Source organism: Esox lucius, chromosome 11 (genome assembly GCF_011004845.1).
Source record: "Esox lucius isolate fEsoLuc1 chromosome 11, fEsoLuc1.pri, whole genome shotgun sequence".
Lineage (NCBI taxonomy): Eukaryota > Metazoa > Chordata > Actinopteri > Esociformes > Esocidae > Esox > Esox lucius.
Window position 1 is genome coordinate 2,748,155 of NC_047579.1, and position 27,136 is coordinate 2,775,290.

The following is a 27,136-nucleotide window of genomic DNA, read 5'->3' on the forward strand; positions in this document are numbered from 1 at the left end:
CCTATTAGCATGGCACATCTTGACGTGGCAATATTTGCAAAAGCGCTCAAAATCTGTCAGATTGCGAGGACATCTCCTGTGCACAACCTCTTCAGATCACCCCACAGATGTTCAATTGGATTCAGGTCTGGGCTCTGGCTCTGCCATTCCAAAACATTAATCTTCTTCTGGTGAAGCCATGCTTTTGTGGATTTGGATGTGTGCTTTGGGTCGTTGTCGTGCTGAAAGGTGAATTTCATCTTCAGCTTTCTAACGGATGCATGAAGGTTTTGTGCCAAAATTGCCTGGTATCTGTTCATAATTCCCTCCACCCTGACTAAGGCAATGGTTCCAGCTGAAGAAAAACAGCCCCAAAGCATGATGCTGCCACCACCATGCTTCACTGTGGGTATGGTGTTCTTTGGGTGATGTGCAGTGTTGTTTTTGCCATACCTTTTGGAATTATGGCCAAAAAGTTTAACCTTCATCAGACCATAACACGTTTTTCCACATACTTTTGGGAGACTTGAGGTTTGCTTTTGCAAACTTCAGCCGGGCTTGGATGTTTTTCTTTGTAAGAAAAGGCTTCCGTCTTTACACCCTACCCCATAACCCATTAATTTGAAGTATGCAGGAGATTATTGTCACTTGTAGCACACAGCCAGTACTTGCGAGAAATTCCTGCGGTCTCTCTAATGTTGCTGTAGGCCTTTTGGAAGCCTCCCTGATTTCATGGTAATGTCTCTGTTGTGCCTTATTTTCTCCACTTGATGATGACTGTCTTTACTGTGTTCCATGGTGTATCTAATGCTTTGGAAATTATTATATAACCCTTCTCCCAACTGATATCTTTCAACAATGAGATCCCTCTGATACTTTGGAAGCTCTCTGTGGACCATGGCTATTGCACTGAGATGCAACTAAGAAAATGTCAGGAAAATCCTAATTGAACAGCTGAACCTTATTTGCAATTAATCAGAGTCACTTTAAATGATAGCAGGTATGTAATTACTTCTATTTAACATAGGTTTGAATGTGATTGGTTAATTCTGAACACAGCAACATCCCCAGTTATAAAAGGGTGTGCACCCTTATGCAACCAAGTTATTGTAAGGTTTTTTCAAAGATTTCAGTTTGTTTTTCAATTGAATTGTTCACACCAAATGTCACATTAAAAGTGGAAAAAGTTCTGACATTATTTATATTTGTCTCACTCTTTTACATCACAAAAACCTGGCATTATAACAGGGGTGTGTATACTTTTTATATCCACTGTATGTTATTTGTGAGATGTGCAAAAACAAAATTCTGCACTGTAAATTTACCTTGATAGTGTAGACTGAACATGCCATGATTGGTCTGCCGGAGACTACGGTAGTGAATCTGCACCTGATTAGTTGAGCTTCGAATCACCTGACCCTCACTCATCAGGGTTTCATTAGCTAAGAGTTCGAGTCCTGTCCCCCCATAACCATAGATAGTCAGAGACTCGTCTTTGGACAGGTTCGCTTTCTTCACCTGGAGAGAGGGGAGATGGTGGACATTTAATCACTGATTTATGATTAACTGGGAAGTAAAAACACTTTTAACACCAGTTCCTAACCAAAATTAGGCATTTGAAGCAAAACAGCATTTACTCTGAAACACTGGATTTAAACAGTTGTTGTTTTCTACAAATAAATACCCTGAATGACAATATTTGTATTTGGAATTTGACTGTAATGTTTTCAGTAGTTCAGTAGAATGAAACATTTTCATTTTACTCAAACACATACCTATAGTAAATACACTCACCTAAAGGATTATTAGGAACACCATACTAATACTGTGTTTGACCCCCTTTCGCCTTCAGAACTGCCATAATTCAACGTGGCATTGATTCAACAAGGTGCTGAAAGCATTCTTTAGAAATATTGGCCCATATTGATAGGATAGCATCTTGCAGTTGATGGAGATTTGTGGGATGCACATCCATGGCACGAAGCTCCCGTTCCACCACATTCCAAAGATGCTCTATTGGGTTGAGATCTGGTGACTGTGGGGGCCATTTCAGTACAATGAACTCATTGTCATGTTCAAGAAACCAATTTGAAATGATTCGAGCTTTGTGACATGGTGCATTATCCTGCTGGAAGTAGCCATCAGAGGATGGGTACATGGTGGTCATAAAGGGATGCACTTGGTCAGAAACAATGCTCCGGTAGGCTGTGGCATTTAAACTATGCCCAATTGGCACTAAGGGGCCTAAAGTGTGCCAAGAAAACATCCCCCACACCACTACACCACCATCACCAGCCTGCACAGTGGTAACGAGGCATGATGGATCTGAATGTCTCAACAGAAATCGAGACTCATCAGACCAGGCAACATTCTTCCAGTCTTCAACTGTCCAATTTTGGTGAGCTCGTGCAAATTGTAGCCTCTTTTTCCTATTTGTAGTGGAGATGAGTGGTACCCGGTGGGGTCTTCTGCTGTTGTAGCCCATCCGCCTCAAGGTTGTGCGTGTTGTGGCTTCACAAATGCTTGGCTGCATACCTCGGTTGTAACGAGTGGTTATTTCAGTCAAAGTTGCTCTTCTATCAGCTTGAATCAGTCGGCCCATTCTCCTCTGACCTCTAGCATCAACAAGGCATTTTCGCCCACAGGACTGCCGCATACTGGATTTTCCCTTTTCACACCATTCTTTGTAAACCCTAGAAATGGTTGTGCGTGAAAATCCCAGTAACTGAGCAGATTGTGAAATACGCAGACCGGCTCGTCTGGCACCAACAACCATGCCACGCTCAAAATTGCTTAAATCACCTTTCTTTCCCATTCCGACATCCAGTTTGGAGTTCAGGAGATTGTCTTGACCAGGACCACACCCCTAAATGCATTGAAGCAACTGCCATGTGATTGGTTGATTAGATAATTGCATTAATGAGAAATTTAACAGGTGTTCCTAATAATCCTTTAGGTGAGTGTACATAACAATGTAAACTATCAGCAATTTTAGAAAGAGTAGGATGGGGAATATGAACAATATGGGTAAAAGCACTGAACATTAGAGATAAATATGAGTATAGGGAATACTCTATTGTACATTGAATGTACCTGAAAAGACACGAGAGTATCTTGAATGTTCATGTGTGATCAGTATGATCATAGATCAGTGTTGCTGGTTAAGGAGCCTCATGGCCTGAGGGAAAAAACTGTGAGTCTGGAGGTGCGTGCCCCAATGCTCTGGTATTGTCTACCAGACGGCAGCAGTGTGAACCGACCATAGACTGGATGGCTTTGGTCTTTGATGATGTTTTGTGCTTTCCTCAGGCATCATGTATGGTAGATGCCATGCACGGAAGGGAGATGGTGGGAGATCAGCTGCTGTACCAAGCAGTTATGCACCTTGAGAGGATTTCAAGGGTGCACCTGTAGGATTTGGTGAGCGTTTTTACAGACATGCTAAACTTCTCGAGTCACCTCAGGAAGCATAGTCGATTTTTGCTAGTTTTCACTTTCGCTTGTCTGGACCAAGTGAGGTCATCTTTGATGAACACACTGAGAAACTTGAATTCGAAGACTCTCTCCACTTCCTGAAGTCCACGATCATCTCCTTGGTCTTGTAGACAATGAAAGACAGGTTGTTGTCCTGGCACCATGTAGCCAGGTTCTTTACCTCCTCTCTGTAAGCGGTCTCATCATTGTTAGAGATGAGACCTAGGATGGTTGTGTCATCCAGGAATTTAAGGATAGTGTTGGAGCTGTGTGTGGCCACGCAGTCATGAGTACAGGAGGGGACAGATTACACAGCCCTGGGGGGCACCAGTGCTAAGGTTCAGTGCAGAGGAGGTGAGGTTGCCCATTCTCACCAACTAAGGAATTAAGGTAGTCCAGGATCCAGTTGCAGAGGGAGCTTTTAAATCACAGGGTCCTGAGCTTAGGAACAAGCTTAGTGGGCATGAGAGCTGTAGTCCACAAACAGCATCCTTACGTATGTGTTGCCTTTTTCCAAGTGGGAGAGGGCGGTGTGTGTCGTCAGGGCAATGGCATCGTCCATAGATCTATTGGGGCGGTATGAGAATAGAAAGGATTCCGAGGTGTCAGGAAGGGTGGAGCAGATGCGAGTTCTGACCAGCCACTCGATGAACTTCATGATGATGGAGGCCAGTGCTATAGTCATTCATGCAGGTGATGGAAGCTTTTTTCATTATAGGGACGATAGTGGTCTGTTTGAGGACTGAAGGGATTGCAGACAGAGACAGGGAGAGGTTGAAAATGGAGGTGAAAATATCCACTAGCTGGTCAGCACAACCCCTGAGGACACAGCCTGGAATCTCATTTGGCCCTGGTGACTTCCAAGGATTCACTTTTTTAAAAGCTCTCCTCGAGTCAGCCGAGGTTAGGGACAGAATGCAGCCGTCTCGGTCCTCACCAAGCCTAATGGAAGGAATTGTGTTGGTCGCCTCAAACCATGCATAGAAGGTGTGGAGCATGTCAGGGAGCGAGGCGGGCGGGATGAGCATCATTGCTATTCCTACCTTTGTATTCTGTGATGTGTTGCTGTCCTCCCCACATGCGTCTGGGGTCAGAGCTGTGGTAGTTAGATTCCAGTTTATCCCTGTATTTTCTTTTTCCATTCCTGATTTCCATGCCTTTCGTAGGTCATATCTGGATCTCATCAAAGCCTCCAGGTCCCCAGAGCTATAGCTGGTGGACTGTACTCTGAGCTTAGCACAGACATTACTTTTGACCCAGGTCTTTTGGTTGTGAAAAGTTTTGACATTGACCCTCAAGATGACATCATCGATGCACTTGGCGATATTTGCTGAGATATTGAGTCTCTGTATTGATCAATGTCCCCATCGACTGCATCACAGAAGAACTGCCAATTTGTTGTTTCAAAGCAGTCCTTTACCGTAGTAATGGATCAGCGTTGAACTGACTGAACAACCAGTTTATCCTGATTTAGGCATTGTCTCTAGGATGGGAGGAGCAAAATCAATCAGTGAAGGGCCACACCTTTACAGTCAGTAGCTCCAGGTCTGGTGAACAGTGTGTTGACATTACTGCAACATCTGTTCCCTTGCAAGAGTTAACCATAATGCAATAATATAGACTTGATTTGGTACAATTCTATAATTGTAAACAATTATTATTGGGAACCCCAGTTTGACACACATGTCTGGTACTCTAAAAGGTTGGACAGGGTTTAAAATCACTGCTTCATACATTACTTCAACAATGCAATGCAATGTAAACAGTGCATTATCTCAGGTCCACTCCCGCTCTACAGAAAATAAATTCAGTCATATATGCCAGCTAAGGATTATTGCTGTTCATTAAGTATACAATATGTGGACAATTTCACAGCTTTCCTACACCGACTGAAATTATTTCTCCAGGATGGATTACATCTGAATAGTTATGGCACAATCAATCTCTACTCAAACCTGGCTTTCACTTCCCCATCAGGTGGTTCTCTTTGCTCCTCCTACAGTCTTGAATAACTCTTCAGGTACTGCTAATATGGATGACATTTTGGATGGACCTTATACCATTGATAAACTATTGTCAAGGTACCGTGTTTCCACCTACTCACACAGGAGGTGGCCTTGTTAGAAGTAATCACATAGTTGTCTGGCTCCTTTTTAAATCAAAATGATAACAGAAACCACCCAAATGGCCCTGATTTTTGTAAAAAGGAGCCAAACAACTATGTGATGACCACTATCCTTTATTATGTTTTTTGCATGATCAGTCATATTTTCTAAATCAATGCCAAAATGTCACAATTTCTGCCAGGGTATGCATACTGCCAGGGTATGCACAACTGTATATGATACATTCAGTTTTCCTAAATGGGAAGGCCATGGTATATTGATATAGATCTCCAAATGTTCTCCTGAAAGAAAACGTGCATTGTATCAATGGTTATGGTCTCTTTGAACCAATAAAACCTTTTCATAAACAATGCACTACCTCACAAAATCTGTAAACTTCCGCACTCAAGCTAACAACACTGTGCTGTTTCAGAACAGCTGAACTACGGTGTTGACCTACAGTAATTGGATCAGTATTTATCAAAATGTTTCAAAAATGTGCATTCCCCTATTGTGTTAATAAAATGAAAATGTAGCTAATTGTCTACAAGACAGGCCGTCATTCCGGAGAGTTATTAGTCAGGGAAAATAACTGACATGGCCAGTATCAAAATCGTGCCAATGCTCCTTAGTAATAATTTCAGTACCTACCCACACTATTCATGCAAAACAGAACATACAACAGAATTATCCAAATAGCTATTACAGTACAGGCCGTCCAGTCCTTCCAGTATCTGCCAGTTTCTCTGCGGATGGGGAAGGTTTCCAAAACTGCCCGGTTGATAAGAGCTTGAAAGTCACTGCTATCTGTTGCACAGGCTGGAGCCAATTCAGCCTCATCCATGGACACATCAAGGTTCTCGGTGGCATTATCCTCTTGATTTATCCTCTTGGGTTCAGGTCTGGAGAGTGGCTAGGACACTCCAGGACCTTGAGATGCTTCTTACGGAGCCACTCCTTAGTTGCCCTGGCTGTGTGTTTCGGGTGGGTGTCATGCTGGAAGACCCAGCCACGACCCATCTTCAATGCTCTTACTGAGGGAAGGAGGTTGTTATCCAAGATCTTGCGATAAATGGCCCCATCCATCCTCCCCTCAATACAGTGCAGTCATCCTGTCCCCTTTGCAGAAAAGCATCCCCAAAGAATGATGTAGGGTGTATTCATCCTTCTTCTTCCTCCAAACATGGCGAGTGGAGTTTAGACCAAAAAGCATTGATGCCCCACGAGGTGAGATCTTGCATGGAGCCCCAGACCAAGTGAGATTGACTGTCATCTTGAACTTCTTCCATTTTCTAATAATTGCGCCAACAGTTGTTGCCTTCTCACCAAGCTGCTTGCCTATTGTCCTGTAGCCCATCTCAGCCTTGTGCAGGTCTACAATTTTATCCCTAACGTGAGCTACAGTTCAGTAAACAAACCTGGTTGCCGGATAAATCCTCCTTGCAGACATATTTGCATCAGTTTACCAGCAGCTAATAGAACTTGTTGTCATTTTTGTTTGAGATAGAAGTTCAAACTATTGTAACTACAGTGGGATACAGTTTAGTAGACAAAACCGGTAGCCAGATAAATCCTCCTTGGTTTACTAGCAGCCAATAGAACTTCTTGGCCTTTTTGTTTGAGATAGAAGTCTATACTAGCTAATGTGAGCTACAGTTCCGTAAACAAAAAACACTGTTATGGATACAGCCTCCTCACAGACGGATTTATCTGAGCTGCAACTGCGTATCCATTTTCCAGAAAAACATTTACAGCGATTTACCTATTGCCACTGTGACTCGTTCCAGGCTGAGAAAAGTTAAACAAGGCAGTGCTAACAATAGTGACCTTATTAAGATAAAGCCTTCCTCAACCTCGATCACAAATAAAAATGACTGTATCACCTCGCAACTCAAAATGGGACCCCTACATGTTAGATCCCTTGCTCTAAAGGCAGTTGCAGTAAATTAATAAACTAGATGTTAGCGGCTCGTGTGAAACGTGAAACAATTTACTGCCCTAAATGAGGCCTCTCCTCCTGGCTATACTAGTGACCATATCCCTCGTGCATCCCAAAAAGGAGGGGTGTTGCGATTATTTATGACAGTAAATATAAATGTACTCTTAAACACATCACTGGTTTTCATTCTTTTGAAGTTTTACTTGTGAAAGTTAACCAGGCTGATAAACCGTTTTACAAAGCTACTATTTACAGGTCCCCAAAATCATATATTTATAGAATATTTATAGTCCCAAAAATCGCAGTTGTCCTGAGAATGTCCACAACCTCCCTGACCAGGTGTCAATGTGGACACTTTAATTTTTTATCCTGTATCGCTCGACACATTCACCAAATTTGTAATGAGTTCTAAACCCACAAATTGTCAGCTAGACCCGATTCCAACAAAATTACTTAAAGAGCTATTTCCTGTGCTAGGTCAGCCAATGTTGAACATAATAAATTGCTCCCTTTCCTCCGGATGTGCACCAAACTCACAAGAAATTGTAGAAATTAAGCCTCTTCTAAAAAACATTGCATCTGGATCCATATATATTAAACAATTATAGGCCAACATCGAACCTCTCGTTCCTATCAAAAATCTTAGAAAAATATGTTTCCCAACAACTGATTGCTTTACAAATAAAATTTATGAAATGCTCCAGTCTGGTTTCAGACCCCATCATAGTACTGAGAGTGCACTCGTGATGGTAACAAATGAACTTCTGATGGCATCAGACAAAGATTCCGCATCCGTTCTGTTGCTTCTTGACCTTAGTGCTGCTTTTGGCACTATTGATCACTCCCTTCTCTTAGAGAGACTGGAAACCCATATTGGGCTACATGGACATGTTCTAGCCTGGTTTAAGTCTTGTTTATCTGAAAGATATCAGTTCGTATGTGTGGATGGCATATACTCTGTCAAATCAAGGTATGTTTTGGTGTTCCTCAAGGCTCGGATCTGGGCCCATTATTGTTCTCTCTATATATGCTGCCTCTGGGTGATGTAATCCGAATCACAATGTCAATTTTCATCTTCGAAACATTGCAAAAAATCAGAAACCTTCTATCACAAAAAAGGTGCAGAAAAACAAATCCATGATTTTGTTACTTCTAGATTGGATTACTGCAATGCACTTCTTTCTGGTTACCCTGACTAATCAATACATTATCTTCAATTAGTGCTGCACATGGCTGCTAGAATCCTAACTAGAATTTTTTTTTTGAACACATTACTCCAGTACTGGCCTCTTTACACTGGCTGCCTGTTAGGGTTATTGATGCTTTTAAGGTTTTATTGTTAACCTATAAATCAATACATGGACTTGCTCCTACTTACCTCGCTGAAATGATCCAGCCATACAAACCTACACATAACCTTAGATCGCAAGATGCAGGCCTTTTAATTGTACCTAGAATTTCTAAACAAACAGCCGGAGGCAGAGCCTTCTCTCATAGAGCTCCACTACTATGGAATGATTTGCCAATTAAGGTTAGAAATGTAAACTTTCAAGTGTCTTCTAAATCCTCATCTCTACAGCATGGTCTATGATTAAGTGTAGTCTGGCCCAGGAGCATGAAGGTGACCAGAAAGGCTTGATACTGTCCACCCTTGCTGTCTTGCCAGGTGGGCTCTCATTGCCACTGGGATTCCCTCTTTCCGATGCCATTCGGGGGCGGAGTCACTGGCTTGTTGTTGTCTCGCTGTTGCGCACTTGTGCAATTGGGCTGTACTCTGCTGGCAATACTCGGCCCTCATTCAGGGTGGTTGCGGTTGGTGGGTGTCCCTTTGGTTGATATTTGGCAATGTGGGTGGATTGATTTCCTGCCTGTTGGGCCCTGTCCGGGGCCTACCCCGGTTAGGGCCATAGTGTCACTGGACCCCCCTATCTCAGCCCCAAGGTCTTACGCTGCTATATTATTGTGTTGGGGGTGTAGTGTTAGTACCAATCCTTGTAGATCTAAGGAATGCATTTTCTAAATGTTCCCTGTCTCCTGACAATTTAGGAGGAAGGATGATGTATTGATGTCTTGGCCCACACCTGAGGAGTACCAGGCTTAAAAGACCCGTTGCTGTCCCTATCCAAAGTCCTCCTGGTTGTGTTGCAGATCAAAACAATACCTGATGATTTCAGCTGCAACTGTGCTGACACCTCCCCCATCCCCCGCGTTGTCCCTGTCCTTGTTCATCTGGTCCTGCTTCTGACCTGGACTAAGTTTAAATAGACTCTGGACTCAGCCCACATGCATTCATTAATTATTACAATTTGTACTCATAATATGTTCACCCGGCACAGCCAGAAGAGGACTGGTCATCCCTCTGAGCCTTGGTCCTCTCTAGGCTTCTTCCTAAATTTCAGCCTTCTTTTCCTAGCCACTGAAATTCAACACTACTGTTGTTTGCTCCTTGGGGTTTAAAGCCAGGTGTTTTGATGTAAAAATGTATAAATAAATGGGAAGGCTTTATAAATACATTTGATTGATTGATTGAAAACCATTGAAACAATGTTCGTTTTGGCACAATTTCTTCAGGAGAACATATGGAGACCTATATCAACACAGTAGCCTTCCCATTTTGGAAAACTAAATGTATAATATAATTTTGCACGCTATATCCGTTGCAACATTAACTTTCATTTAAGCCGGGAGAGGCTTCCTTTAAAAAAAAAATTGCTATCACTTTAAATGTCCAGCTAAATGTATTCAAACATAGCTAAGACATGGAACATTAGAAATTGCTGTCAAAATTAGGTTAAGCCCAATGAGGTTACATATTATCAGCAGTCTAACTGCCCCGTATCATCTGAAAAGTGGACCGGAAAATTAAGGTGATGACTTCCTCCAAATTGATGAACACTACATGGTCAACCACTGTGTTAGCATAAACAGAACAAATTGTCAGTCAGACTCATAACACGAGAAAGTAAATAATCAGCTCGCATTCTCAGCTAGGTTAGCCAAGTCTATATAGCCATTTGTATAGTAACGTAGTCACAGCAACCAAGGCATGTAAAGTCGGTCTTCGCAATCTGATAACAATCAATCAGTTGGAGTAAGGCGATACCATGACATACTTTGATTAACATACTTTGAAGGACAAGGAAGTAAATAAATACATACTGTATATATAGAAATGAAAGATTATGGAAATAAATGAATATAAAAACAAATAAATACATGAATAATCAAGGAAATAATAATAATAAATAGGGAAATAATATTGATTAATATGGAATTATATTTTTTATATTTTTATAAATAACTATATTTATTAATAAATATAGTTATAGTTAAAGTGTATACATATATAAATATATATTTATTTCTAATTATGTCAGGTTTGGTCCTTTGAAAATCCCTGGCCTTGAAAAGTAAAGTGATTTTTCTCAGCCCAATCTCTCCAGATCTGTGTCCCATATGAACGCAAATGCATCCTATCTATGTGTCCATACAGTATATGAACGCATAAGTCAACACATTTCGTAATGTAGCAGGACCTGGAGGGGGCGCTGCTGGTGCAGACCTGAGGGAGACCACTGACCCCCCTTTTTACACATTTTCCATTTTCACCCCCTTGTTTACGTGACATGTTGTGTTTGAAAAATATAACTTTTGTATTAAGGTTACTATAGCAGCATTCATCTACTGTGTTCTAAAGCATTTATCCCCACTAGCATATGTTTCAAGAAGCATATGTTTAGTCAGAATAACAACAAAAAGGTCCGGCAAACTATAATAAATGTATTGACTTGGGCATCGGATGTACGGACAAATTCCTAGTTGCGTCAGGATAACTACGAAAAGGTCCAGCAAATGGAATTAAATGTATTGACTTTGGTTTCACAATATGACATAACTCTATGAGATCATTCTAATTTACTGGGAAATCTAGGTGAATGCATTTAACAATAACTGGCAGATGGGGATTGTGAGGTTACTATAGGGGGAGCTGCAGCGCAGCTAAAAGTTGCTTTCACGATCTGTTGTGATTGCAAGCCCTTCAGGTTTCTTGTGCATGCACATTTTCATTAACATTTTAAACTCTCATCAAATTATTCTGTATGTTTCTTGTGTTCAATGAAAATGAGTTATGGTAATAACTAAAAGGTACTTTACCTGAATTTCCACTCCATAGCCCAGATACACTGTGATGCTGTAAGTGCACTCTAGAGGAGAGAAAGGGGAGGAGGAAAGAGGATCGGGAGACTCCACAATTCCTTCAGTCCCGGAGAGACTGGCATTACACTGCACTGTTGAAAGAAAGTCAAAATCTTCTTGTCTTTGAAAATGATGTCAGGGGAACACTTTTTCAAAAAATTTAAACTCTTTTGGAATTAATAACTATGACACTTAATTAATACGCACTACAATGTAACATTACATCAATGTTAGTTTTGCAATCCCATCACACAATTACCGGGCATGTGCACCGTTGTTATGGTTGTGGTGGTGATTAAAGTGGTTGTCGTCTCCTCCTCTGTGGGTGGTGATGTTACAGTTTTATCAGTAAAAGATTGGCTGGCAGCGGGCGATGAGGTCAAGGCCGTGGTTAGCACCCCTGGTGACATGACAGTGGCTGCAGGCTCAGTGTGCCCAAGCTGTGGAACAGCCTGTGTAGGATTCGTGGTTGTGCCTGCAATCAAGGTAAATTATTTAAATGCATAATCTCACATGTGGTGCAAAACAATCTTACACTTTTGATTCTATTTATGCAGCTGGTATGGGTTCATTATTCTCATTGTTTTTATCCAAAAGTAGTAGTTGCATGTTAAACAGTATAGTGATTGTTGGTAACATATTAATAAGTTATGTTACCTGTATCATCTGGGACATGGCCCAAATACTCTCTACTGGGGCATGGCAGAAGGGCTGCACGTGTCAACTCCCCTAATGGATAGGGACTTGGTGTGGGAGGAGCCTTCTGGTCAGGGGTCATAAAACTCACACCTACAAGAAAAGAGATTTGTATATACACTTTCCTTCCAAATGTTCTTCAACAATCAAATTGTTTTTAATATTTTGGCTCAATACTACAAATGTTTTCAATTTAAATAAAAGTTACTATGTGGTTTTATTTAACCTAATCTTACCAGGAATGTGGCCTGAGAACATGAGCCAAAACATTATGGGATCACAGGAGAAGTGATTAACATTGATATTCCCTGTTGGCAGTGGCCTCATTTAGCAGGATAATGCGCAGTACCGCATAGCTCAATTATGGTTTGAGGAACATGAGAAAGAGTTCAAGTTGTTGCCCTGGTCTCCGAATTCTCCACATCTTAATACGATTGAGCATCTGTGGGATGTGCTGGAACAACAAGTCCTATCCATGATGGCTCTACCCCGCAACTTCAGGACTTGAAGGATCTGCTGCTAATGTCTTGGTGCCAGATACCACAAGACACCTTCAGGGGTCTTGTAGTGTCCATGCACTGGCGAGTCGGTGACGTCTTGTCAGCACACAGAGGACCAACAGCATATTAATCAGGTGGTAATAATGTTTTGGCTCATCAGTGTATACTGTCATTAACAGCAAGTACCTGTGAATTATTAGGTTTAACTGCCTTTCTTAGGGACAGAATAACAGATGTTTGCCTTAGTTGGCTCTGGGATTCCAACCATTCATCTATTAGGCTATTAGAGCTAACATAAAGATTCTCAGCTTTTATTTGAGTGTATTTGTACATATGTTCACAATTTAGTAATTACAACAATTTGTGTGTATAGGCCCCTTATTTCAAGGTGCCAACATTTCCCAATCACAATTCCAAATCACATATTCAACACCTGCCTTACATTTGCGAGCCATTAAGCAAACCACACACAGGGTCTCTTCTCTAGTAATACTCTACCAGGCCTTATTATTAGTTATTTCTGCATTACATCTCATCTTCAGCAAACAAATGGCATGTTTGATTGGAATTAAATGTGGAGATCAACTTGGCTAGTCTTGATGATGATGAATTGCTTGTCTACTTTAGCAGACGAGAGGTTTCAGAAATAATTATGCTGCTGTCAGCATTTACATCTAGGGGTGTAACGGTACGCAAAAGTAATGGTTTTGGTATGTACTGAAGATTTTAAGTCACGGTTAGATATGATTTTAGTACAGTGGAAAAAGACATGGAAAACTTTTTCTTAATTTATTATGAAGTTGTAAACTTTGCCCCTTGCCACTGTAGTTAAAGCTGCACTAGGTATGATTTAGCATTTTGCAATTATTCACCGGTCAGAAAGCATTTCCGTACCAATGCCTGATGGAAATGTAGTTCGGAATAATAATATGAAAAATAGAATTACATGTTCCAAAAAATGCACTAACTCAGAGTTCAACATTATTCTTAGACTTCCTAGCTAAGGGTTCCTGGTGGCTAGCTTTGTATGCTGTAGTAGACAAGGGAGGAACTGGCAGTTTGTCATCTTGGTTTCTAGCTGCCATTATAGTTTCTTACAGTAAGCGAACTTCGCTCCCTATTGCATATATATCATCCAGGAAAAAAGCAAGTTCATAAAATAAACCAAGGAGCAAAGCTCACCTTGTAGAAGGTCATTGCTTTGAATAGGATTGCTGGAACAGCATTGGCTGGAAAGTAGGGACAAAACTTTTTTTACTGAACAAATACTACCTACAGTAGTGGAGCTTTAACTGGAAAGCAGTGATTTTCCTAAACGGGAAACCTGAAGCTTTGGGTTGTCGTTTGCGTTTGCCATATTTATTTACGAGGCGGCATTATATGTGCTAGGCTACTTCAGTTGCTTAGTTATGGCTCCAAGATCCATCTCTGAGGGGGAAACTCTGAGTTTAGAATGTTAGTTTCAAACTACAAAAAAGTAATGTGTGTTGTTAAAGCTAGACTTTATTCAATCGGATCACAATACAGATACGGTACCGTTACATCCCTGTTTACATCAATAATGAAGAGCATGGAGCCAGCTCCAGTCTACAGTATATGCATAGAATCCCTTTGACCATAATTCACAAATTAGATTGTATGGTAAATTATGTTTGTCTCATTTATCCACAACATATTTCCCCAAACAACTGCAGTCTTTTTCAGTTACTATAACCTTACCATCTGTTTTTAAAGCTAGTTAGTGTGCACTCGCTACTCACTACTGTGCTGTGTAGTTGTTTCACCTGCAGTAGTTTCACCTTAAAATGTAAGCATGCACTGTCAATTGCTTTGGATAACAGTGTCTGCTAAATTAATAAAATGTGGGGGACTATTAATAAAAGGTGTCGTTTCTATATGATAAAACAAATATGAACACAAATACCCTCAAATACAAGCTGAGAATCAAACTTCAATCATAAATTAATTAATGGGTTTAACATCCAAACTTTTGGAGTATAGAGACAATAATAGATGTAATGCTGTCCCATTACTTTTGTATGTCTCTGTGTGCGGTGTGAAGAAAGCCATTGCACTAAGCTAATAATATGTTACACCTCAACTTTCTTCAAACTGCACACAGAGACATAAAAATAGTATTCATCAGTAAATAATATTCATTCATCAGTAAAAGTCTGGGTAAGTAGGAAATTACTCAAACTCTTTTTAAGTGGATTCAGAAAGTTTTCATACCCCTTCAGTTTGTCTACATTTTGTTGTTATACATTGAATTTATAATTGAATACATATGTTTTTGGGCCATCAGTAGACACATAATACCCATTTTTAGACATTTTATTGAACATTTTTGCTCAGCTTGAGCTGAGATGCATCATGTGTTTTTTGATTATCCTTGAGAACTTGAATGGAGTCCACCTGTGGCAAATTCAATTAATTGGATTTAGTAGGGCAGATACCTGTGCATGTCAAAGCAAATAAAAAATAAGCCAAGAAGTCCAAGGAAATCTCTGTAGAGCTCTGAGATTTGCAAAACTTTGCTATAGAAATAACATATCACAGGAGGCTCCATCATTGTTAAATGGAAGAAGTATAAAACCACCAAGACATTTCATCGAGCTTCCGAGCAAGATGGACCTTGGTTAGAACAAGAATCCAAAGGCCACTCTAATGGTTTCAGAGTTTCTCTGCCGAAATGGTAGAACCTGTCGGAAGGACAACCATCTCTGCAGCACTTCATCAATCAGGCCTTTTTGGTAGATTGGCTAGATGGAAAACACTCCTAAGCAAAAGGCTGATGATATTCCACATAGAACAGCACTAAAACGACTCTGAAAGCAGGAGGGAAACAATGATCTGATATGATGTGACCAAAATCAAACTAGTAGGTCTATATACCAAGTGTTACTACTTGCAAAAGCAAGGTACAGCTCATCACCTGGCTAAAACCATCCCTACAGTGAAACATGGTGGTGGGAGCATAATGCTTTAGGGATTGTTCTCAATGGCAAACATGTTTTTGGTTTGCCATCAGGGTTGGTTCTAGGCATCTGTGAAATAAGCGGTCGCTTAGGGCGTCCAACTGCTAGGGGGCCTGCGACCACTAGGGATCCACCAACTGACATTGGAGAGGGGTCCAAATATAAAATTTTGCTTAGGGTCCCCAAAAGGCTAGAGCCGGCACTGTTTGCCATTATGAAGTAATAATTGTAGATTGATAGCAAAAAATATATGTAATCAATTATAAATTCAGTCTATAACATGGATGATGCTGAAGGGGTCTGAATACATTCCAAAGGTAATATATTTTTATAAACAGAGTGATTTGAACCTTGAAAGCAGAAAGTGTAGTATACATTAAGGTCTGGAAATATTTGGATACTGACACAATTTTCATAATATGTACGCCACCACAATGAATTTAAAAATAAACAACTGAGATGAAGTGCAGATGTTCAGCTTTAATTCAAAGGGTTGAACAAAAATATTGTATGAAATGTAATTGGACAAATTCACACAATCATAAATAAAATGTTCATCTTTATACTTTGTCCAGAATCCTTTGCAATGACTACTTGAAATCTGGAATGTTTGGGATTCACCAAATGCTGGGTTTCCTCTTTTGTGATGCTTTGCCAGGCCTTTACTGCAGATGTCTTCAGTTGTTGCTTGTTCGTTGGTCTTTCTGCCTCAAGTTTTGTCTTCAGCAAGTGAAATGCATGCTCAATTGGGTTGAGATCTGTTCCACTTCTTTGCCTTATTTTTGCAATTGTCCATCTGTAAAGTGAAGTGCCGTCCATTCAACTTGGCTGAATCTGAGCAGACAATATATCCCCATACACTTCAGAATTCATCCAGCTGCTTCTGTCTTCTGTCACATCATCAATAAACACTAGTGACCCAGTGCCACTGGAAGTCCATGCCATCACACTGCCTCCACAGTGTTTTACAGATGATGTGGTATGCTTTGGATCATGAGCCGTTCCAAGCTTTCTCCATACTTTTTCTTCTCATCATTCTGGCACAGGTTGATCTTAGTTTTATCATCCAAAGGATGCTGTTCCAGAACTGGGATGGGTTTTTTGGTTGTTTTTAGGCTAATCTGGCCTTTATATTCTAGAGGCTTATGAATGGTTTGCACCTTGAGGTGAACCCTCTGTATTTGCTCTAGTGAAGTCTTCTCTTTATGGTAGACTTGGATAATGATATGCCTAACTCCTGGAGAATGTTCTTCACTTGGCTGGATGTTGTGAAGGGTTTTTTCTTTACCATGGAAAGGATTCTACGATTATCCACCACTATTGTCTTCCGTGGATGTCCAGGCTTACAGTTGTGCTCAAATATTTGCATACCCTTGGAAAATTGGTAATATATGTACCATTTGTAAAGAAAACATGAGTGGGCAGGCAAAACACATTACTTTTATTTCTTATGGGATTCATATTCTACTGTAGATCATAACAGAATGGCACAATCATAAAACAAAACATAGCAACAAAGAAAAAAATTAATTAACCACTGTTCAAAGTCTCCATACCCTTAGTTCTCAATACTGTGTATTGCTCTCTTTGGCATCAATGACAGCGTGCAGTCTTTTTTAATAGTTTTGAAGCCCCAAATTTTTGCAGGTGGTTTAGCTGCCCATTCGTCTCGGCAAAATGCTTCCAGGTCATGCAAAGTATTTGGTAAACTTGCATGAACCGCACATTTGAAATCTCCCTAGAGTGGCTCGATGATATTAAGGTCAGGAGACTGTGATGGCCACTCCAGAACCTTCACCCTTTTCTGCTGTAACCACTGGAGGGTCAACTTGGCCTTGCTTAGGGTCATTGGAAAGTCCAAGAGCGTCCCAGGCGCAGCATTTGTGCAGAAGAATGCAAATTGTCTGCCAGTATTTCCTGATAACATGCTGCATTAATCTTGCCATCAATTCCCCGAGCTCACATCCCCCCCAAAACATAATTGAGCCACCACCATGCTTCACATTGGAGATGGTATTCTGTTCACTATAGGTCCTGTTGACGCCCTCTCCAAACATAGCACTTATTGTTGCGACCATAAAGCTCTACATTGGTTTTGTCACTCCAAATGTGCTGGAGGCTGTTGTCGGGCATATTGTAACCAATCTTTTTTGTGGCATTGGCGGGCTAAAGGCTTTTTTCTGGCAACTCGACCATGCAACTCATTCAAGTATTCTTGTACAGTGCTCCTTGAAACAACCTGGGTTTTTTTCTTTGTATCCTGAACAATTCTTCTGGCAGTTTTGGCTGAAATCTTTCTTGGTCTATCTGACCATGGCTTGGTATCAAGAGATCCCCGAATTTTCCACTTCTTAATAAGTGATTGAACAGTACTGACTGGCATTTGCAAGGCTTTGGATATCTTTTTATATTTTCCATCTTTATAAAGTTCCATTAGCTTGTTACGCAAGTCTTTTGACAGTTCTTTTCTGCTCCCCATGGCTCAGTATCTAGCCTGCTCAGTGCATCCACGTGAGAGCTAACAAACTCATTGAATGTTTATACACAGACACTAATTGCAATTTGGAAAGCCACAGGAGTGGGAAATTCACCTTTAATTGCCATTTTCATGATCACTACTAAATAAAAGACAGTATTTTGCATGATCAGTCATATTTTCATAATCACTGCCAAAATGTCACAATTTCTGCCAGGTTATACAAACTTATGGGCACAACTATATATGATACATTCAGTTTTCCTAAATGGAAACGCCACAGTGTATTGATATAGGTCTCTGAATGTTCTCCTGAAAATGTTTTCCCAAAATAAGCATAATATCAATGGTTGTGTTCTATGTGAACCAATTGTTTTCATAAACAATGCACTGTATTTGTGTTGCAGAGATCATCAGTGCATTCTTTTTTTCTCAGAATGTACCAATCTGTTGATTTTGCCTCCTAATTTTCCTGCTATCTCTCTGATGGATTGTTTTTAAGCCTAAGGATGGCCACTTTCTTCTGCCTTGAGAACTCCTTTGACCACATGTTTAGGGTTCACAGCAACAGCTTCTAAATGCAAGTGCCACACCTGGAATAAACTCCATACCTTGTGCCTGAATTGATGAAGAAATAACGAAGGAATAGACCACATCTGTCCATGAAACAGCTTTCGAGTCAGTTGTCCAATTACTTTTGGTCTCTTGAAAAAGAGGGGGCTATATATTTAAGGGCTGTAATTCCTAAACCCTTCCTCAAATTTTGATGTGAATACTCTCCAATTAAAGCTGAGAGACTGCACTTTGAGCACATATTCATTATTTAACTGTACCTTGAATGTAATTTGGTAGATAGCCAAAATAACAAAACTTGTGTCAGTGTCCAATTATTTCCGGACCTAACTGTATTTGAGCAAATATCAGGAGTCTGACAAAAAATGTCTACTGTTGTTCTTAGGTTGGTAACCAGTTATGCAGTACAACTGGTAAGCAGTAAGGCATAATGGGGTTATATGTACTGGCTAAGGGCATTACATTTGCACACCAAAACATGGAGTGCTTGGATACAGCCCTTAGCCGTGGTATTCTGCCTGAATAATAGAAACACCAGAGGTGCCTTATTGCTTTTATGAATTGGTTACCAATAATCAGTCAATATATTTTGTCCATTATAAGTCTTGTATATGGTCTGATATACCGCAACCTTCAGCCAATCAGCATAGGGTTTGAAACACCCATTTTAAAAATATATAATGACTTAAGGAGTAATCAGGTAATGGAAAAAATATAAAAAAGGAATAATGCATCACTTTTGTGTTCTATTATGTTTCCTATGACAAACATTTTCATTACAGATTTTTGTGAGTGTTGATACACCCCACTCTCTTTCGCAGCCCCCCCCCCCCACACACACACACACACATTCTTGTTACCTTGAGTTAGATGGAGAATGGTGACAGATAGCGTCACAACAAGAACTGTGGACTCCATGGTTTAGTATAAGAACAGCCTGACAGGGAGGGAGAACAGCAGTGAAAAGGGAGGGTGGTTGGGAAGCAGAAAAGGAGAGAAGATACAAGCTAGAAAATAGTGAAAAAAGAAAGAAAAGTGAAACAAGACCAAAAGAGAAATCCTTCAAAATCAGAGGAAGGGAAATCCATTATAATCTCTGTATTCTGTAAGTATATATAAACCCCTGTGAAATGCATAGACAAGTACTCCTAAAAGTAATCCACATAGTTTAACTCTTGGACCTAGTTTTAATCTTGGACCGGAAATAAACAAAATAAACAAAGGATTAGTTATGCGTTATGCGATTAGTGTTGTGTATATTTAACATTGGGAAGATGGGTAAAAAACAGCATTTGTGTGCAAAAGTGTTAGACACTTGGAAGTCGAACTAATGCCATTAATTTGGGTAGTAAGCATTAATTTGTAAAAAAAAACGTAAACAGAAATATAACCAGGTAAGATTAGTTCAGCCGGCCCGCAATTGAAAATGATGAATATTCTTGCCCGCACTGGATTCAAATCGGAGTCGCCCACATGAGAGGCTATGTCTTTATCTACTACACCACAGAACTGCACGCTTATCTAGTGTCGGAATAGCTTCTCGATAGTAGATCATTCTGTCACCCATTAACATCACGCAAAGTTCAAATATTTTGCCAGACACCATTAAGCATTGTGTTAAACTGACTAACGTTTCTTATTAAGTTTGGCAAACCAAAAGCCACAACAGAATCAGAAGAAAGGTTTCTGAGAGTCAACAGCTCAAAAGCTTGTGTTATAGGCGCCTCACAGGACAACAACTTTAAGCACAAATTAACTCTGATCAAAGTAAGCAAGTCTCAGTTTGAAGTGTGAAGAGAAGACTTTGTGTGGCAGGTTTGACCAACTTGGTCTTAGGAACCTACGTAGACAATTTTACGAAAAACCATGGCACCCGATTTCATACGATGTGTGACATTACGTTAGGTTACATTACAATGCGCCACCACAAAGCATATGATACATAACGAAATAATTAAACCGTAACATAACTTATGAACGCTATTACAACGTATCAAATTTTATGAGCGCTATTAAAACGTAAAATAACATTAGAACGCAAGACAAATGTATGATATTTACGAACACTATGAAAGATGATTTTTTAACAAATTGTTCTACCTGTGTTTCAAACCAGCGATGTTTGGATGAGAAGGCAGTCACCTTACCCACTGACCCACACTAGACATGGGGTTTATGGATGAGTAGCAGCAATAGCAAGGTCACCAGAATATGTTATAAAAGCATTTTATCGTTAACATTACATTAATGTTAGGCATCACAGCACTGAGGTTAGGGTTAAGGTTAGATCTCACAGCACCGGGGTTAAGGTTAGGGTTAAGGTTTGGGCTACTGTTAGGAAACAAAAAAGGTTAGGTTAAGGTTTGGTTAGGGTTACGTCTCACAGCTCTGGGGTTCAGGTTAGGGTTTGGGTTAAGGTTAGGTATTACAGCACTGGAGTTAAGGTTAGGGTTAGGATTTGGGTTAGGATTACAAAGAAAATCACTTCAAACATATTTATGTTGTGACAACACCACTCGCCAAGACTGGTTACAGGTTCCTCACTGGAGCAGTGGGTAGCGTGCCTGTCAGAGTTGGCGACTTGCACAGTGAGTGAACCAAAACAGTTACCAGAGCATTTTGCAGCACCATGCATTACCCTCTGGGGAAAGTTCTACGTCAGAACTACCTTACAAGAAAAGAACAAGACGTTAGGCTTCAAATCATGGAAGATCTAGCACAGTCTACAGACTGTGTTCCCTGAAAAAATTGCTTTATTATCATTCTTAAATGTACATTCTTTTTCAGTTTTTGGTAACCTAACTTTACTTCTTACCTCTGTCCCATTTCAGGTTATTCACAGGACTTAAATTTATTTTAAAAATATGAATGTTCTAAAACGTATGACTGGTAGTGTATTTCAGTTCGTTATCTTGATAAAAGTATTGAGTGTCCAAGCTTTTGATATTTTGTTTACAAAAATGGTTTAAAAATTATTAATATATTCTGAAATTAGATAACTAAAGAATGTTGATGGTAGGGCAGATGTCCCTGAAGATATATCTATTGTTTATATCAAAGTTATATAGGATCAGATCTATTGAAAGGTTTTGATGATTTATTTTTTAAGTTATTTTTTAAGCTTAAGTATGTTCATGGTAGGTCTGATGTTCCTGAACCTATTACATTGATTATTTGGATAAACAAATGGCACTGGCTCAGAGTTATTGACATTTATTTGAACATAAACGCTTTGAAATGTATAACTATATTATTTTTTTCAACACCTCCTCTGGCTGCCACTAGTCTTAATCAACTACAAATGTATCTATTTAAAATGTTTTAAGGACTAAAAAAATTAAATATTACCACCGTGGCTGGAAAAAATGACCCTTTGCTAAAAAAATATACATTGGATTAATTAATCTGTCAACTATAGACATTTATTTTTCTTTATAATCCCTTACCATAAGCATAGCCATCTTCAACATACAAAAAATCACGAAACTCAAGCGTTTTTTGGGTCAATAAATAGACATTGATCTTAGGGGGGGTCCTCTTACCCCAAACTACCCTATATTATTGTTTGCAGATTTAATTGGACATGCCAGCTTTTTTGGACATGCCTGCAAATTTGACCCAATAGGTAGTAAACAAATAAATGTTTAAAAGATCAGTCAATAGGACTAGAACTAATTAGTTTTCATTACTTTACGTAATATGTAGAGAATGCTATTGAATATAAAGACTCATCAAATCTTTATTTTATATTAATCAACGCCCGGACTGACACGGTAACGTGTTATTTTCGAGATACATTAATTTCGGGAAGAAAAAATTCTTTACAAATGTGCTCATGCGTCTCTTGACATTTTATGTGTATTTTGCATGCATTGACTTTAAATCTCACCTTTTGACAACGAACAAAAGCACAGTTTCAGTGTGCAGAGAATGCACATTTTCTATCGTTTCCGATACGGTATTTATAAAGATCGTCCACCAGGTGGTGTCAAAATTGTTTATTAGGATTTCATCTCGAAGGCACTGGTATTCTTTCATTTTATCATTAAGTACAGACAATTTACCCGGTGTTTCAATGTATGTATAACATCGGGGACAGTTGTTACATTTGGAAACAATGGAGTCATTGTATTATTTTTTGAGCATGATTGGCAGGGCTATGACACTTGCGGTTACCTTAAATACATTTGGGATTTCAGTTATAGAATATCAACCGGTATCATATGTGTATCAAGCGTTGCAATAATTTTAAAGCGATTTTTAATGGTATTGCATTTTACATTTTGCAATTGCAATACAATTATGTGTTTAGCATTACATTCCATACATGTGTCACCGGGTAAATTTGCCTGACAACATCTGAACTAAAAGGGCTAAAGACGGTTGAAAAGATTTCATATTCTGAACACGTAGTCTATCTAGCTACATTTGGCAATTCTTTATAAGGCCCACAGTTTCAGTTAGTGGTCGTAGATCCTGCTTTCTGTGCTCTGACTCGGTCACTCAGATACTTATTCAGCTTATTTAAAATCTACATTCAACTAAATGATAATACAGAACAGGCCCTACATTTTACAGTTGAGCAGTGCGGGGAAATGTTTCCTTTCCCCATTGCATTCTTTTCATCCATTGATTCCTTTATGTATATAAATGTGTTGCTCTTTAAAAAAAAAAAAACTATGTCCATCAAATTAGCCCGACAATCACCAACATCCAGTGGCTATTATAAATGCATAAGCCTAATGGGTAGACCAACTGCGTCGGCCTAATGGCATGTAGCTTAGCAATGGTATCCAGAATAGAGATATAACTCCGCTTATTATTAGGTATATGCGTATTAATAGCGACAAAAGCATACGTACCTGTAAAATCACGTCCTGAACTATTCCCGTTTGATTATCCGCTTTACTAACACATTTGTATTAAGCTTTGATTCTAAAAAAATGACTTCTTGTCTGGAGCTGTGGTTTTTCGACGGCGTTCCTTAGAGTCCCTTATGTAAAATATATATATATATATTTTACATAAATATATATATATATATAAATATATAGAAAAAAGCGCTGATGCTGCGCGTTCAATTTGTGTTAGTTATGCTTTCATTGGCTCCCACCCTGCCCTTCTGTTTGTGTGAGTAGCCTATATGCATGCTTTTTATGGGGTAGTACACCCCTCTAATCGCCTAGTCATTGCCATTAATCTTTCCAAATACTAGGATATGTGCCCTACTGTCTACTGCCTCTGCTCCCCTTTTGTCATTGATGGTATGTCTATCCGTTTGTCGCTTGTTTCTAGGCCCCGAGGCTGGAGAACGGGTGGGTGGAACACTGGTAGCTCGGTTCTAGCGTATATGACGTGCGTTCTTGCGTGTGTGATGCGGACTTGCGTGTAAAAGCATTTTGGTAGGGAGACAGTGCACTGATTACAGATGCGCCGCGGTGGATCTCCCTTCTTTACACAGAGCTGTCCGACAACACAGTGCTGAAACAGCAACCGACCCGAAAATGCCCAGGCTAGAAATTGGATAACGTGCTACATTTGAACAAACATTTACGATGGCTTATCAAGCGCTTAACCAGCCCATTAAAAGGCAACACAAATAAACCTCCACTTCCCTTGACCACACTATAAAAAGTAAATACGTACGAAATGCTATACCATTCGATATTTTCCGTAAAGAGGACACCACTTCGGCGATTTGCGGAAACGTCGACTGCGGAAAGAAATGTACCATGTTGGTCAGATTGCAGCACACGAAGACAGATACACAGTGAAGCGCATCGAAAAAGACAGGCAGTGGTGAGTCATAAAATGCTACATTTAAATTTGGAAAAATTCATTCATGCTTGCATGCATGCATTGCAGATTTACGTTTGATGTTAGTTCTAGTCTGTAACATATAGCCCATAACTATAACAAACCTACCTATTTGGATGTCTGTTGTTTTCCTAATAAATTGCCTAGATACCACCCCCCCCCCCCACCACCACCACATTTACACACAGACACACGTACACACATAACTGCTTACATATTTCTTGACTATAGAACGTGTCAGTTTTCTGAACGTGTCAGTGTTTAACATGCGACGAAAACTTGTTGATGAACAGTGAAATACCCTTCTCGGGAGTATTTTTTGTGTAGCCTATGCAGAATACTACATTTGCTCATATATCACAAAAAAAACAAGAAATAATAATTTTTAAAAAACATAGAAAGTAAAACAATATATGTAGGTGCCTAACACTTTTATAAAAGCTGACCAGCATTATAAAACTAGACTGTGTTGGCTACTGATCTCAAATAACTGCAGCTATAATTCAGCCCTCGATCTCACACCACATTAATAACATGCCAAATATTTTCCAATCATTGGCATAGATAGGCTGTCTGCACTCTTATAGCTACACCGTAAACCAAAGCCGTAATTACAATATATATTGGGGGACCGCGGTAAATATAGTTTCATATCCACACATTCGACTACTTCCATGTACGGGTAAAACTGTCTTTGGTCTACCAATCGCGGTGTGCCGGCTATATCAACGCGCCATGACCACTTAAGGACTGGGGTAAGAATACAGTCCTCAGAACGATGTCTTTTTATGGTACAGTTGGTAGCTTATTACTTGAAATAGCTCTTTCAAAATGTCAGATGTTAATCTCAAATCGCATCAGTATAGTCTACATGAGCCTCAACTTTGAGTTTTCACAAATAATGCAGCATAGATTATTTTACTACAATTTCAAACATTCCTTTTGAAATAGCTTCTTCAAATTTTTAGATATTCATCCCAAATCACATCAGGATATTATTCATAGCATTATCTAAGAGCCACAACTTTGAGTTTTCACAAATAATGAAGAATAGATTTTTTTACAAATATTTTTAAGTTTCCTTTTGTAATAGCTTTGAACACATTTTGGGACACTCATCCCAAATCTCTTCACCATAGTCCACATGATATTGTCTAAGAGCCTCACCTTTAAATTTTCAAAAATTATCAAACACAGATTTTCTACCAATATAATACCACAGGTATTACATTGTAATTATAAAAGAATAATGACTTATCAGTACAGGTTATTACACTTGTGGAAAAACAAAAGGTAATTACAAAACATTCTGCAGGATGCTATTCCAAGTATGTAATTACACATGATTTTTGTTTTAGAAATTACAAAATGACTTGTTAGACATATAAATAAAAAGTATTGCAATTACACTTTTGCAGTCAGTTATGTTGCTCCATACGAATAATTACACAGAAGATGTGGTCTGATTAGTTAATCCTAATTGTAGCCCTCACTCCTTCAGCTAGATGCTGATCCTCAAACATAGCCTGCCATCCAGATTTTGGAGGTAAGACTAATTCTACTTACAGATTGCACAGATATGCACAAAATATTACACATCTTGCCTAAAATTGGAGGTTTAAATGCCTAAGAATATATTTTGAATATAACCTAATTACAGGATTTTCAGATTTCAAACATGTATATTTTAGAAAGGAAGTCATGGTGAAAATATTTTTAAAGACTAATATCACTTATGCAATACCCAAATGATTATTTCTGTTCCTAAAGTTGAATTACCCCTTAATATTATGTTATTATACTTATCTATTTGTTTCCTTTGTCATGGGTAAACACAAATAATTTTGAATCTATTTGATTTTGAAGATTGAAAATCACTGTAATATGTCTCTGCTACATTAAGTAATTAACAAATAGCTGAGTACAAATTATTTACATTGAGTATGAATGGCATGAAATACATTAAGGCATGTCAGCAAGGACAGAAGTAAGTTATGATGTTTAGATCTGAAGAAAGGTAGCTGCACAGAAGCCTTGGCCTCCTTATTGTTACTATTTCAAAAGCAATTTCAAAAGGAAACAAAGATATTAGTAAAAATCGATGCTTGATAATTTGTGATGTTGAGGTTTCTAGACAATGTTATTGTCACGGCTTCGGGGGTTGAGAGGAGCAAGGAGGAACCGGAGAAGGCGTGATGGAATGAAGGTTTAATGTTTCTCAGCGAGAGAAATCAGTACAGGTATAACAAAGCGTTGAACAGCTCTTCCATTTAGTAGAGACAATTACACACAAAGACAGGGGGAGCAGAGGGAACATATATACCGGGGGAAACAGCGATGATGAGGAACAGGTGCACAAACGAGACACAGGTGAAATGTATGATGAAGACGGTGGCGTCAGA

General features: G+C 39.4%; 2 protein-coding genes across 6 annotated transcripts in view; one reads left to right on the top strand and one right to left on the bottom strand.

Annotated features, from left to right (window-relative positions):
* The window catches only part of sez6l2 (seizure related 6 homolog (mouse)-like 2), an 81,280-nt gene extending 56,418 nt beyond the window's left edge, over positions 1-24,862 (bottom strand). Inside the window, exons 1-7 of one of the 4 annotated variants that reach the window (XM_010901002.4) lie at positions 24,843-24,862; positions 24,576-24,630; positions 19,778-19,854; positions 12,352-12,483; positions 11,954-12,169; positions 11,653-11,786; positions 1,305-1,497 (exon numbers count right to left, since the gene is read on the bottom strand). In XM_010901002.4, coding sequence (XP_010899304.2) covers positions 1,305-1,497; positions 11,653-11,786; positions 11,954-12,169; positions 12,352-12,483; positions 19,778-19,835 — 733 coding nt within the window. In that variant the 5' untranslated portion in view covers positions 19,836-19,854; positions 24,576-24,630; positions 24,843-24,862. Of the gene's footprint in view, positions 1-1,304; positions 1,498-11,652; positions 11,787-11,953; positions 12,170-12,351; positions 12,484-19,777; positions 19,855-23,779; positions 24,069-24,563; positions 24,710-24,842 lie in introns of those variants that run through there. The other 3 variants (XM_010900999.4, XM_034295023.1, XM_010901000.4) reach the window with 3 other exon arrangements.
* asphd1 (aspartate beta-hydroxylase domain containing 1) overlaps positions 24,636-27,136 on the top strand; it is a 61,116-nt gene continuing 58,615 nt past the window's right edge. For both annotated transcript variants that reach the window (XM_010901004.3, XM_029123304.2), the window contains exon 1: positions 24,636-24,716. The gene's annotated coding sequence lies outside the window, so the exon portion shown is untranslated. The remainder of the gene's footprint in view (positions 24,717-27,136) is intronic.